This window comes from Epinephelus lanceolatus, chromosome 22, assembly GCF_041903045.1.
Source record: "Epinephelus lanceolatus isolate andai-2023 chromosome 22, ASM4190304v1, whole genome shotgun sequence".
NCBI classification, from domain to species: domain Eukaryota; kingdom Metazoa; phylum Chordata; class Actinopteri; order Perciformes; family Serranidae; genus Epinephelus; species Epinephelus lanceolatus.
Window position 1 is genome coordinate 5856977 of NC_135755.1, and position 14048 is coordinate 5871024.

Genomic DNA, 14048 nt, shown 5'->3' on the forward strand with positions numbered 1-14048 from the left:
GTGAATGTTATTATTAATATTTTTCTATTATCATTATTTATTTATTTATTATTTATATTATTACTTAATTTGACAATGTACAACTGATTCATATGTGCACCTCAATTTTCTATTAACAAAACTGAAAAAATATATTTTTACAATTCTGAATTTCAATTGAATAAAAATACAATAAAGCTGATAATAGGTCCATCATTTGTCATTCTAATTCTACATGTATTTATTTATGTTTATTTATATTTTTACTTATTATGATTACTAAAGTTGTTGCTATTGTTGTTATTGTTCTTGTAAATATTTATTTATTTATTTTTTTGCACTTATTTTTTTTTACTTTATTTGAAATTGAACAACTTATTCATATATGCCCTAAGAATATTAAGTATGATTATTAATACTGTTATTATTATTGTTATTATTATCATAATAATTATTATTTTTAGTAGTGATGTAATTATTCATTTTATTTTATTTATTTATTGAATTTGACATTGTGAAGCTGATTCATGAATTTCCTGAAACTTCAATAATAAAAATGTATTAATTTATTATTAAATGTATTATTATTATTATTATTATTATTATTATTATTATTATCATTGTTATAAATAGTAGTAATAATTTTTATTAATTTAATTTAATTTATTTATTTAATTTCAGACTGTAAAACTGATTAATGAACTTCCTGAAACTTTGCAATCATTAAAAAAGTATGAATTTATATTAAATGTTTTATTAAATGTATTATTATAAAACTATACAATTATTTGTATTGTTTTATATATGTATATATTATTGCAAATATATCATTATGTTTATATGTATTTAATTTGTCATTGAATCACAGATTCGTGCATGCCCTGAAATTTTTCAATAAATTAAACTGTTGGTTGCATGTATATATGTATAGTACATACATACATACATATATATATATATATGTACTATACATATACCCCACAAACCCTGTAAATACACACACACATACACACACACACACACACACACACACACACACACACACACACACACTGTATCCCCCCTGCTGTGTGATGATTTTAACAAGGCTCTGTTAATCACCGTGGAAACGCAGGTTAACGGCTGGTGTTAGAGGACAGCAGGAGCCGTTAATCTGCTGTCAGAACAATACACACACCGGGTCATCTGGATCCCAGCCAACCTCATCTTCATCATCTTCGTCATCTGGTTCAAAATGTGACCTCATTAGAACCACATCATATAGATTTTTACTAAGGAAATAAAATATAATTTAATAATTGATTTTGTTTAGATTTTGTCTGTTACAGTCATTCTTGTTTGATTGATTGTGTGTGTAATGGCTCCGTAAAGCACTTCCTGTTTTCATGAATAAATCTCACACAACTTTCAAGTAATTGGAAATGATTTTTACAAATGACAGTGCTCTGCACATACTGGTAGGCCTAAGAAACATGTTTGTCTTAAAATGTAAACTGCAGCTCAGTATTTCCTTCATATGTGTTAAATATATATATTTCTGTGTTTCCTGATGCAGTTCCTAGTTTTCCAACACATTCTCAGACACCTGCAGGAAAACAAAAGTGTCTTTAACTGTGTTCCAAGGCCATTTTTCACTGTGTGGAAATGAACGGTGTCTTGATTGATATTTTATTTATTCATTGATTTACGATTATGGTTTCAGTGCAGTATCAGACCTGTTTTCACCAAAGGTCAGTGCTGGCATTTTGTTTCATTTCCACCTGCTGCTGTTTGGATACAGCGTCAGTGCTGCACTCTGGTGGCAACTTATTGAAACTGCAACCAATTTAACTATTTATACTGGTTTTGTTTGATAGTTTTTTGACTCGCAGTGGTGGAAGACGTATTCATCTTCTGCAAGTAATGTGAAGTAGCCACAACCACAATATGGAAATAAAAGATTAAAGGCAAAAACTCATTTAAATTGTACTTATGCTGTAGGTACTTGCAGTAAAATGGAACCATGTTTGAACACAAACTGTGAATCTGTTGATATATTAATGTGTAGATAATATTTTTGGACTGTGCAGGTTCAGGGAGTGCTTATAACTATGCTGCTGTGTGTTTGAAAGTAAAGGAAAACATTGTATTTCATGAGTTCATTGAATTTTTATCATGCAAAATAACCTGTTATGGTGGGAGTAAAAATACTAAAAGTTTGAATGAAAGAACATAAACTGAAACATAAACTGAAAACCCAAGATTTTTACTCTGGATACTCTAACCCAGCCAGCATTTGTATGTGGGGCCAACGTGGGTTGTAAACAGGTTGACAAATGGGCCCAACATGGGATTGTCCTTGGGTTCCATAGTAACCCCATGCCACGTGCCCACATTATTGGCTTTACCCAAATAGGCCGCACATGGTTATGTTCAGCTACCTGGGTACCAAATGGGTATGGGCCCAAATTTGGCATCTTGTCTGCGGCCAACTTGGTTAAACCCATCCACGTGGGCAATTGATATGGGGCCAAAATGTAACCCATGAACAATCCCATATAGGGCTCATTTTTCAGCCCATTGACTACCGACATGGACCCCACGTACAAATGTTGCCTGGGAAGTCGGTTTTTAGTCTTAAATGCAGGACTTTAATTTGTAAAAGGGAAAAGTTTTCATTGTTGTGCTGCTATTTTTACTTGAGTAAAGTACAACTTCAATTCCAGAAAAGTTTGGATGCTTTGTAAAGCCTCAATTTAGTGCCTGCAACACATTCAAAAAAAGTTGGGACAGGGGAAACAAAACACTGAGAAAGTTGTTGAGTGCTTAAAAAAACTTTCCACAGGTAAACAGGTTAATCTGTAACAGGTGACAGCTTCCTGATTGGGTAACAAAGGACCACCCTCAAAAGGCTCAGTGGTTCACAAGCAAGGATGGTCACTTTGTTGAAAACTGTGTGGGCAAACAGTCCAACACTTTCAGAACAACGGTTCTCATCACACAACTGCAGTGAATTTATGGGTTTCACCATCGACAATCAAAACATCATCAGCAGTCTCAGAGTGCCCTGCATTTTTGTCTTCAGCAACTGTGTGTTGAACATGTGACCAGAACAAAAAGGGACTGTTCCTGTTGCCAAAGGTACCATTGATATGAGAAATAAAACCACAAGAGTTTCACCAGACATAGAGAAAAAGTATTAAATCAGAATTAGCATAAGGAAATGAGAAGGAATGAATCAGTACATGATATCCCCGCCATTCTCCATCTGACTTCAGTCTCAACCTACATTAGAAAATAAACTCAACAACATACCTTGAAATATCAGTCATTAGGGCTAAGAATGTATTACTGATTTACTGTACTTCCTTAAAAAATGAATGCCACAAGATAGACAGCTTCATGTTTCGCTCAGAGCAGTTTTTAATAAATCAGAAGTTAAAAAAACGTGTAAACTGTGTGGTTAATGCAGACGAGCGAAGCATTAGCTGGGAAACATCACATTTATTCACTTTATATGGAGCTACAGTTAATACTGAATTATGTGTTAGTGTCTCTTAATAAGTCATTGGAAATCATCTTTAGAAGGAGCAGATGTTACCTTCAGCTAGCTCGAGCCATGTTAAAGTTAACAATATTTAACGGAGCACAGCGAGCTAATTGCTAGCGTGCTTGGTTGCTTTGAGGTGGCTGTCAGAGATGGCAGAGGTATGATCACATAATCCTGTTTGAGCTTTAACAGGTGGTGTGTTCAACGTTTTATTTCCCCATTGCTCTTGGAAAAAAGAATAGAGCACTGTGAACAAACTCCACTGGAAATTGCCGGTTTTGGTTCAACGCCAGAAGCTGAACCCATAATTCATGCAAGGTATCATGGGGGGCAAGGAATAAGGTGGATACGATTGTCTTGTTTGCTTTGAGTTATTATGTTTTATGTTTTTTGTAATGATAATAACAACTAGTCATACCCACTGAGTGCACAGTTGCCCATGTACAGTTTCACATGGTGTGTGTTTGGGATACAGGTCATAGGAAATTGCAGATTGAATAGTCAACTGAACCCATTAAGAAGAGCAATGTATTCAGACAGAGTATTTGTGAAATTGATAGTACGATTGCAGCCACAGCGATCGGTCACATTTTAGCCATTTTTAAGCATGTTTCTGTTGTTATAGCGCCACCCAGTTGCCAATTAGAGTTAAATTTCTCCAGTCACCTTGAGGCGTCCTGTTCTACATATCTACCAAGTTTAGTAAAAATCCATATGGCGGTTAGGCCTAGATAAGAAATGAGCTCTCTAGCGCCCCCATTTTGTTTGATGGGGTCAATAATGGAGGGGTCCCCTCAGATTATGTGTGGTCATATGCCTACAAAGTTGCGTGGTGATGGCTGAAACCCTTGAGATGTTATACACCTTTATGTGATGAGCCACGCCCTCCGCAATATTCATTGCCTTATAGAAGCTCAGTTTTAGTAAGTTTTCCAACTTTTGCCAAGAGGGAACTTTAGATATTGGTCCCTAGATTATGTTCACCCAGTTTCATGCAGATCGCTCAAACTTCCTAGGAAGAGATCCATTTGAAGTGTTTTTCAAAAAATTCAAAATGGCGGAAAATCTATATAAGCGGAGGTTATGGGTTCTTGAGGCAAATGTGTTCCTCATGAGGAGAGGCATCTCTGTGCAAAGTTTCATGTCTCTACGACATACGGGGCATGAGATATGCCCATTCAAAGTTTGCAATTTCAAACTGTTGCTATAGCGCCCCCCTTTGGCCAATTGATGTAATATTGCTTCATTGGCATCCTCCCATGACCCCTCTACCACTGTGCCAAATTTCACATGGATTGACCAAGTCAGTGAGGAGAAAAACGTGGAACAGACACACAGACAGAGTTTTTGTCATTATATAGTAAGATTATTTTCTCCCTGTATTTTACTTTACTACAGAAGCAGAGTTTTGAATGCAGAACTTTAAGTTGTAAAAATGTATTTTTAAAAATTCTGGTGTTGCAACTTTTACTCCTCCTTCAGCACAAACAGTAGCATGTGTTGTGTTAGCTAAGCTAATTGTTTTGCCCTCCATTTTTCCTCATGTTTCTTTTCTTTTCTTTTTTTTTCAGTTGGTGACGTCACGCAGCCGCAGCGCGTGCAGCTCTGTATCTTGAGCTCGCGACCCGGCCGGGGGGGGGAAACAGGGAAGCTTGGAGAAACTCTTCAGCCGAAACCAAACACAACGACACTTATTGTGTCCAACTAACAGCGGGGTTTGGACGGGTTAACGTCTCCGGAGCTTTCCAACACGGAGCCGGAGAGTTTGACCGAGGCTGGAAGTCCTCCCGGGCCCGGAAAGTTGACCGTGTTTGGGTGAACTTGTCCCGGGTTGTTGTGGTGGATGTTAGCGACGACAAAACAGGAGGCGGAATAATGTCGGTGCCGCTGTCTCTGTTGTGACCCAGCTCCATTTTCTCCAGACAGACAGAAAAGTGAGGATAAAGACGCAAAGACAAGAGAAATGGCCGAAGCCCGGTCAGAGGAAGAGGAGGAAAACATGATGAGGGACACCCGGGAACAAGTGGTACGACGGCAGCCAAACAGCTCCGGAGGTAAAACAAACCCCAAATATGTCTTATGCTTATATCTCCTGTTTAAAGCTCTTTGCGCCTGACATTGATTCAGTTTAACTGCTGTGGGAAAAATAAGTTGTCACATGCTTAAACTGGAAATACAAACCCTGAACTGACGCTGCAGAGGACCAGATATCAAAGGAGAAAGCCCCTTTAATATATCTTTAATATTCTTTATGTGTCACTGCAGTATTTTGTGCTAATACTGGTGAGTTTAAAGGTACTTCAAGTCCTCAGAGCTGCTTCAGGCCCCTCCACCTCTGTGATATTTGTAGTGTCCCTGTAAAATCTCTCATAGCACTGACACAACTATTCCTACCACTGTATGTACAGTAAACTGGACTGAAATACCAGTAACTTACTGGTTTAACATGCAAAAGATGAAGCTGTCATAAAGCCACAAAACAGTGTGCAGCAGAGAGTCTGCGCTGAAAAGCTTAAAAGATCCTGTGGGTTTGTATTTATTGTTTAAAAGTGCTGAATTTGTGTACAAGTTTTGTCAATAGTCGATCATCCTCCATGTTTTGGTATCTGATTAATCATTTTAAGCATTTTTCAGAGCCTGACTATACTGGATTTTTACAGCCGATACTGGTCCTGCAGCTTTCTTGAGAGCTGCACAAACTGTTTATTTTAATTTATTTATTTAACCTTTATTGAACCAGGAAGTCCCATTGAGATTGGGATCTCATTTACAAGAGAGACCAGAGGCCCGTTCAATCAAGTATGCCACAATAAAACCTACATAGTGTGAAATACCTGAAATAATTTGTTAATTTCAGCTGACACTTCTTCTGGCTTACATGCCTCCAGTGTTTCTCCAGTGCTGCTCAGCATTTTTGACATGGGCCGCTAACCTACTGTAGCACCTGCTAACATGTGCTCACCTTTTTACTCCGATACGAGAGCCTAATTGACCTATGGCTAAGCCCCACCCCCCTCCACTCATTCGGACAAACTATCAACATTCAGTGACCGGCACTATGGCAGGTGTCACAGTACACGGCATTTCACAGGAGGCAATTGATGATTTTTGGGGACATAACGATCAGATGTCATTGAGAAGTAACCAAAAGGGCCTAAACTACGCATTGGAGGGATATATTCATCATTTTATTGTTGAGAAGGTCGATGAAAAGCTTAAATTACAAGCCAAAATTTACAGGTCAACGTTAGCTTAACTAGAGCCCTATGGACAACAGCTAACAATGATGTACGATCACCAAAGTACAAAACTAGAACAAAATAGGCTAATGAACTCCCAGCAAACAAGGTGACATGATGAACAACGCAGCTAGGAGCTAACGTTAGGCTAACTCTAGCTAACGTTAGCTAGAGATGTTAAAGATAACTTTATATTTCCAGCAAAGTGACAATATGTTGCCTCAAACACAATGTTGACTTACCTTAGAACAGATATAGACATCATTGTTAATCTTATTCACGTTGAGTTGATGTTGTGGTCTAACGTTACCACACAACTTTATCCAAAGGAGACACTTTTCTCGGTTGAGATGTGGTTTAAAGGGTAAAAAATACACCTGGTCGCCCAGCCTCTCAGGATACCTTGTGTCAGAGTTGCATGTACCCCATGCACACCGTTTGACCATTTTTAAACTTCAAATCTCTGAAAAAGCTCATAAAACCGAACAAAACTGACTTTCTGTGATGCATTTCAATGGACATCCAGGCAGAGAATGTCCGAGTGTATGGGAATGGCTATACGCACTGTGATTGGCTCATCGTGTTTGAGGGCGGGACTTAGCCATAGGTCAATTATCTGCAGAGGTCTCCTCCTTCCTAAACAAACAGACCAGGGGCCCATACTACGAAGCAGGATTTGCAGTTAGCGAGGTAACTTGAGGGCTGACTTTGGGTTTTCAGTGCTGCCAAGCTGGCTCTCTTTTTACCAAGATAAAGCAGGTTGACTTCAGAGTATCAGATCCTAGCTTGTCAACACCCGGACCTCGGACTAATCAGATCACTGAAGAAAAAAGTATCCATGAACGAAGTCCGGCGTCCCCGGTAAAAAAAGAGTCATACGTTGTTGTAGGTCAGTAAAATAATTTCATTGTCTCAGGGATCTATTTCCCATTGTTTTAAAACAGAGCTTCTAACAAACACAGAGGTCGGTGACACACTAAAGACATGATTTTGATATTTTACACTCTGATTCCATCAGTGCAGCTCAGAATATCGTACAGTGATGAGTGAGAGCTTTACAGTATGTAACAAATCTCTAGGGCTGTAGTCAACCAAAAAAAATCTCGGTTGACTAAAGTCGCACATAATCTTCAAGTAATCGATTAGTCGTGGGAAAAAAAAAAAAATCTGCATGTTATTTTGACTTCTGCGGTGGTGTGTCTGTGTCACTCTGCAGTTACACCTCCAAAACACTAGTCGGCGTTGGAGGACTGTGTTAAGTGCTGTAAAGTTTTGTACAAATCAAACTTTATTTATATAGTTGATTCAAAACACACATTAAACACACATTAAACATGGCTTAATAGAGACAATTTCAAACACATGTACGCAAACTGGCTACACTATAAATCGCAGAACTGACAGACAAACACTTGTCTTTATCTGGACACATTTCCCCCACAAATACAACATGCTAACGTTATTAGCACAAGTCTATGGCATTTTACATTGTATAAATTAGCCTAGCAGCTAGTGATCTTTTCCTCTTCTTATATAAAACCAGGGACAACAGCAACATGTAACAAAGGTAACGGCACATAATTAGGCTCCATTACAACTCACAAGGTTCACTGACTAAACAACTGTCTTACACTAAACATGTTTTCCAAACAAATACAACATGCTAACGCTATTAGCGCCAGCCTATGGTATTTTACATTGTATACATTAGCCTAGCAATGAGTGGAGATTTCCTCTACTCTTATGAAGCCAGGATAAATCCGAAGTATAAATCCCTGAAGGATAAATCACACAGACGTCTTAAGATGCTGTTTTAGTGGAGGCTTTACTGTCTTCACAATTTATTGTTTCTTATCTGTGAAATAAAAGTAAATACAAGCTTCATCTCCACTGAGGGAGATGGTTTCAGCTCACAGAAACAGACAGGAGGTCTGCGTCACCGCGACGTTGAGTGTGAGGGTGGGCGAGTTCAACTTTCTGTCAGCGGGGGTGTTTTGAAAACACCGATGCCGATGCATTCGTGCATAACCCAGAATGAGTAAAAACGAAGCAGCAACTAGTCTTTTTCTGGCCTCAGAGCAGAAACAGGACTTGTTTCAGAAATGAAACTTCAGCCTCAGCTTTTTAAGAAGATTATCTACCTGAGGTTTAAAAGACAGAGCAAAGTACTAGTAACAACCTCTAACTTCTTTCCCCGAGCATCAGGAGCGCATTAGAAGCAAAAATGTCAAAAATCTCTGGTTCCAGCTGCTGGTTTTCTTTTATTTCCGTGACATACAGCTGAATATCTCCAGGTTTTGGAATATTGTTTGGACAAAACAAGCAGTGTGAACATGTCAGCTTGAGGTTTGAGAGACTGTGTTGATTATTTTTTACTGTCCTCTTACATTTAATGCACCCTTATTGATGAAGAGAATATTTGAGGAATGACTGACTTTATGCACGCGGATGTATTCTTAAACAACTGATAAGAGAACAGCTCTGTGTGAGTGTGGGTGTAACCGGCTTGAACCTCAAAGCCATAAATTCTTGTATCAACATGCCGACATGTCATCATTTGGGTCAAAGTTTACACATGCAGGCATAAATACACAGAGTAATGGTGCAGGCCTGTGCCAAGACTGTCTCATTCAGGGAAACACAAGTTATTATTTAACGCGATTCTTCTTTGTACTCGTGTTTTTGTGTGTGAGAGTTAGAGGAGTGCATAATCCCAGAGGAGCCTTTCAGACGATGCCCTCGCCTCAGCCCCTCCAGGCGAGGGCTGGGTTCATGTTTGGGGAAATTACGACACAAGTCTGAGCACCTTTTTTTGAAGTGATACTGTGACACAGAGCACCCAGTCAAGACTTTGAACTGAAAGAACACATCCCTGAGCATAACCTGGATTATTTGCATTTGAGGTTATTTATTTTGAATAACCACATAATGGAGTATATAAGAGATGTTCTGTTGTCAGTACAGGGAGCCATGCTCACTGTAGACAGCCTTCTCTGCATGTAGTTTCTCCTTTGTGTTGAGTAAATAGCAGCAGCTCTGAGAGCAGAGACATGGCCCACATGATGCACACAGGAGCCTTTTATCTGGATAACATTTGGTTTCAGTTTGGGTTACGCAATATATCAGTTATAATGTTTGTGGTTGGGGTTGGGCCAGTGTAAAAATAAAATCAACCCCTTTGATATTAGGCCAAATACTGACTTAACATTGTTGCACCTGACTCAGCAGCCGCTCCTGAGTGGAACATAATGACACTATGTCCTAACAGCAAACAAGCGTCAGACTATTAACTTAGGGCTGGGCGATATAAAGATACATCGATGTATTTTCAAGCAAGATATAGCCTACATTTACAAGAAATGTCCATGAAAATTGCAAAAAATGTCTAGAAGTTATTTAAAAAAAAATGCAAATGGAAAAAAGAAAAACAGCTAGGGAAAAACTATATTTAAAATTATTATTTCATTTTAAAATGATGTCACAAATTTTTTAAGCACTTTTCCAGGTCATTTCCTTTTTTTTTTTTTTTTTTTTAACTAATTTTCTTGTTTTTATTTTTTTCTTTTTACCAATTTCTTGCCAAGTTTTTGGGTCTTTTCTGCTTTCATTGCTCGTTGCCCTATTTCCATGCATTTGAAAAAAAATAAGCCAATTAGTTTAGGTTTTAAAGGGTTAAACAGTTGATCAAAAAAAAGTTCCTTTATTGAATTTCCAGAAAATTTGCTGTATCATAATTTATATTGCTTTGACTGATGTAAACTTCCATACATCAGGGTGGAGGATTTTTGCCCTGTTGCCCACTCCTAACCAACACTGCACAAACAGGAAGTGATGGTCTTTATCATTTGGAATAAACTGAAGAAGTAGAAATAGGAAGTTAGAATTCAATTGACAGGTGATCTTAGGTGACGGTTGATGTGATGGGGAAGTGTGTTTCAGACACACCATTAAACACTAAAACATCACACTAAACAGTGAGTAAAGCCGGTGCCCTTGGTGGTAAAACTCCTTGGCCCTGTTTCAGACAGCAGGTTCAGTGAAAATTGAGTTAGTTTCCCCAGAGAGGAGGGAAACTCTGGGTTTTAAGTTTCAGAGAGAGAGAGAGGTAACTTAAACTGTGAGTCAGTTACTGTGGTGACTGACTCTGTGAACCCAACCTCCTTGGTTTTCTTAGATGAACCCTGTAGTCCAGTCAACCTGTGTTTTGACCCTGGGAACACTGCAACAGTAATCATTCAAGATTTTTTGTGATCTCCTGGGACATCCAGAAATCATATTAAAATTATACCATTGTATTGTGTCACAGCATCACACAAAGAAGTGCATATCTCTGCTTCTGAACATGATATTTTCATAGAATTTACATCCAACATTAGTTTTTTGGGTGTTCTTTCACATAAAACCATCAGATATTACCTGTTCTGACTGTATATGTGCCATTAGAGGGTACCTGTGCCCAAAATAACCTTTTTTTTGAATCCAAACAGTCAGTAAAATTAGGTTATTAAGTATATAATCATTCCATTTCCTGCATAAATGTGTTTGTCCATGAAAACCATGATGCATATAAACACTCTGAGACCTTTAAGGATTAACTTGAAACATACCTCTGCCTTTTCATTCTTTTGTTTAACTGTTGGTGTTGTTGATGGTTTATCTCTGTGACTAAACTGCCACTTGAGGAAGGTTATTATGTTGGAATATCATCTAGAGATAAAAGAGTTTTCCATGATACCAGTCTAGACTTTGCCACCTTGGGTGGTACCAGTTCGTGAAAATCACGAATCACCTGGACCCATAATACACGATCGCCACCAATTCCCCAGAATGATTTAGACGGTAACAAACAGAAGTTTCTGCTATCGCCCTGTATGCATTTCCTGTCCCATATAAGACGTACATGTCTTCTTCTGGTACATCATCATGAGGCACAGAGTTTCATATCGCTTTTGCAATTTATTTAAATTCAAATAAATTGTTTTAAGTGAATGGAAAAAAATACGATCATGACAATGGGTGCGGTTACATGATGGCTTCTCATTCGGAAATAAATAATCTGAATAATCTGAATGAAATCATGTGGAATTAAAGTCTTTCCAGGTAGTTTACGTGAGAAATATTCATTCCGAATGAGGGTTTACACAGGAGATCAGTTTAATTACCTTTACTTGGGTCCACGCAAGATTTGGGGCAGGGAAGGTTTCTGATTGGATAGGGGGCGGGGTGGATGTTAAGTGTTTATGTCTACCGGGAGAAAACACTGTAGTCCTCACTGAACTTTCATTCCGAATGAAAAGGGAATTAAACTGTCAATGTAAACGCACTCCATGAGTTGCTATGGTGAACTGCAGTATCGGACTGCACACAAGCGTAACACAGACTGAACATTTGCCAGCTTAGGTTAGTCAACTCTGAGTTCAGGGTTACACTAAGAGTTTGTTGACCCTGTTTTCTGAAACAGCTCCCTGTTTTCAGCTGTTATCAAACAACAACAAAGAAATCCACCTGTCAGTGTTGTTAATTCATCAGCTACTGCTCATACATGAGGACAGAGGCTTAAACATGCAGATCTGGGAGCATGTGCTGCTCAGTCAGCTGTTGTTGTTGTGTAATGAAACTCGAGCATATGATCGTGACACACTGAGTTCACCGAGTTTTCATCTGGTGTCTTTTAAATATGTTTTTTTTCACGTGTTAAGGAGTGCAGCAACAGTTTCCAGCATGCAGGAGATGTTGTTGGAAATCATGGAAAACCTTTGGAGGCACAACGTTAACTCGCACACTGCAGAGCAACTGTTTGTGTTTGTTTGTGTGCAGCGTTCCAGCGCTATGGTTCTGCTCTGCATTTAAAGTCAATCTGTGATTAATTCTTCTGGCATCTCAAGTTTGTTGTTTCCACACTGTTTGTCTTCAGCCGCTCCCCGACCTTTGGGAAATGAAGCTCAATCAAAACACCATCTTGACTCAAACTGCAACTCTATTTTCATATTTACAAGATAAAGTGAACAACAGAGAAGACATCAACAGTCTCAGATTTAAAATAAGAAGAAAAGAGTCAACTAGTCAAATTTTTGACGAAGTTGTAGGTGAACGTCATCCGCTAATAGATTTCATCAGGCCCTCAAATGTTTCCAGACTGCTTCAAAAAGATTTGAGACTTTATTTCTACACTGCATCTTCTATTATTCTCTCACATAATCTTTATACTTCAAACTGTGAACCCTGCACAAGTGCACAGCTCTTTCCTTTTAAAAAATGATATATGGTGCACTGTCAATTTTCCTGTTTTATTCACTTTTTTTCCCTTTTGCAGTTCTTGCTTTTCATCTTTTTTATTTTCCCTGACTGTGATTGTTGTACTAAAACTAGTCGTGCGATTAAAAAAAATTAATCTAATTAATAACATGCGCTGTGATGAATTAATCTAAATTTATCACATACATCAATCTTTGCAGTGAAAGTATTTAAAATTTTTATTCAAATGAATTTTGGCAGACCACCAAAACCATTTTGTATGGGAGTTAGTTAGTCACGGGTGGACCTACTCAGTTTGTGTTTAATCACCTGGTTGAGTGCGGCTTGATGAGGCTGGTTGCTTGCGCTAGCATCACAGGCTGTGCTAGCTCGGACCTCCAGGTTCGCTGCTAAATGCTTTGCATTGAGGTAATATTTCAGGCTTGAAGTTCTCCAATGGTATTAAAATTCCTCACTGCAGAAACTTTAGAAGACGGTGCTCCTATCAACAGTTCCATGTGGGTGTTTTTTAATTGTATTTGTTCGATTCAGGGGGCCAAGCAGCGTCGTCCCATCTGCCACCATCCTATGACAAAGCCACTGTGGTCTCCAATGACACATCAGGTCAAAGGGCACCACTGAACACGATTAATCGGTGTTAATTTTTTTTAACACGTTATTTTTTTCCTGTCAAGATAAGTCAAGTCAAAGTTTATTTATAAAGCACATTTAAAACAACCTCAGTTGACCAAATGGCTGTGCAGTTACTAAGATACAATATAAATAATCAAGCACAAATACAGTAATAAATAAAACAGTAATAAGAAATTTAGAATAGTAATTTAGAAAGTAAGTAAGTTTGACAACCTACGTGCCCTGGTCGTAGTGTGAGGCTGAACAAGCTCCGATAAATAAGATGGTGCCAAACCATTTAAACATTTAAAAACAATTAATAAAACTTTGAACTGGATCCTAAAAGTAACGGGCAACCAGTGCAAAGATGCAAGGACTGGACTAATGTGATCACGCTTTTTCTTTCCAGTCAGCAGGCGGGCGGCTGCATTTTG

The 14048-nt window shown here is 38.3% G+C and overlaps 1 protein-coding gene across 1 annotated transcript in view; it reads left to right on the forward strand.

The window, feature by feature from the left end:
• Nucleotides 1-5101: 5101 nt before the first annotated feature.
• Nucleotides 5102-14048, forward strand: part of LOC117245818 (uncharacterized) — a 45653-nt gene continuing 36706 nt past the window's right edge. The window contains exon 1 of the mRNA XM_078163780.1: nucleotides 5102-5562. Coding sequence (XP_078019906.1) covers nucleotides 5472-5562 — 91 coding nt within the window. The 5' untranslated portion in view covers nucleotides 5102-5471. The remainder of the gene's footprint in view (nucleotides 5563-14048) is intronic.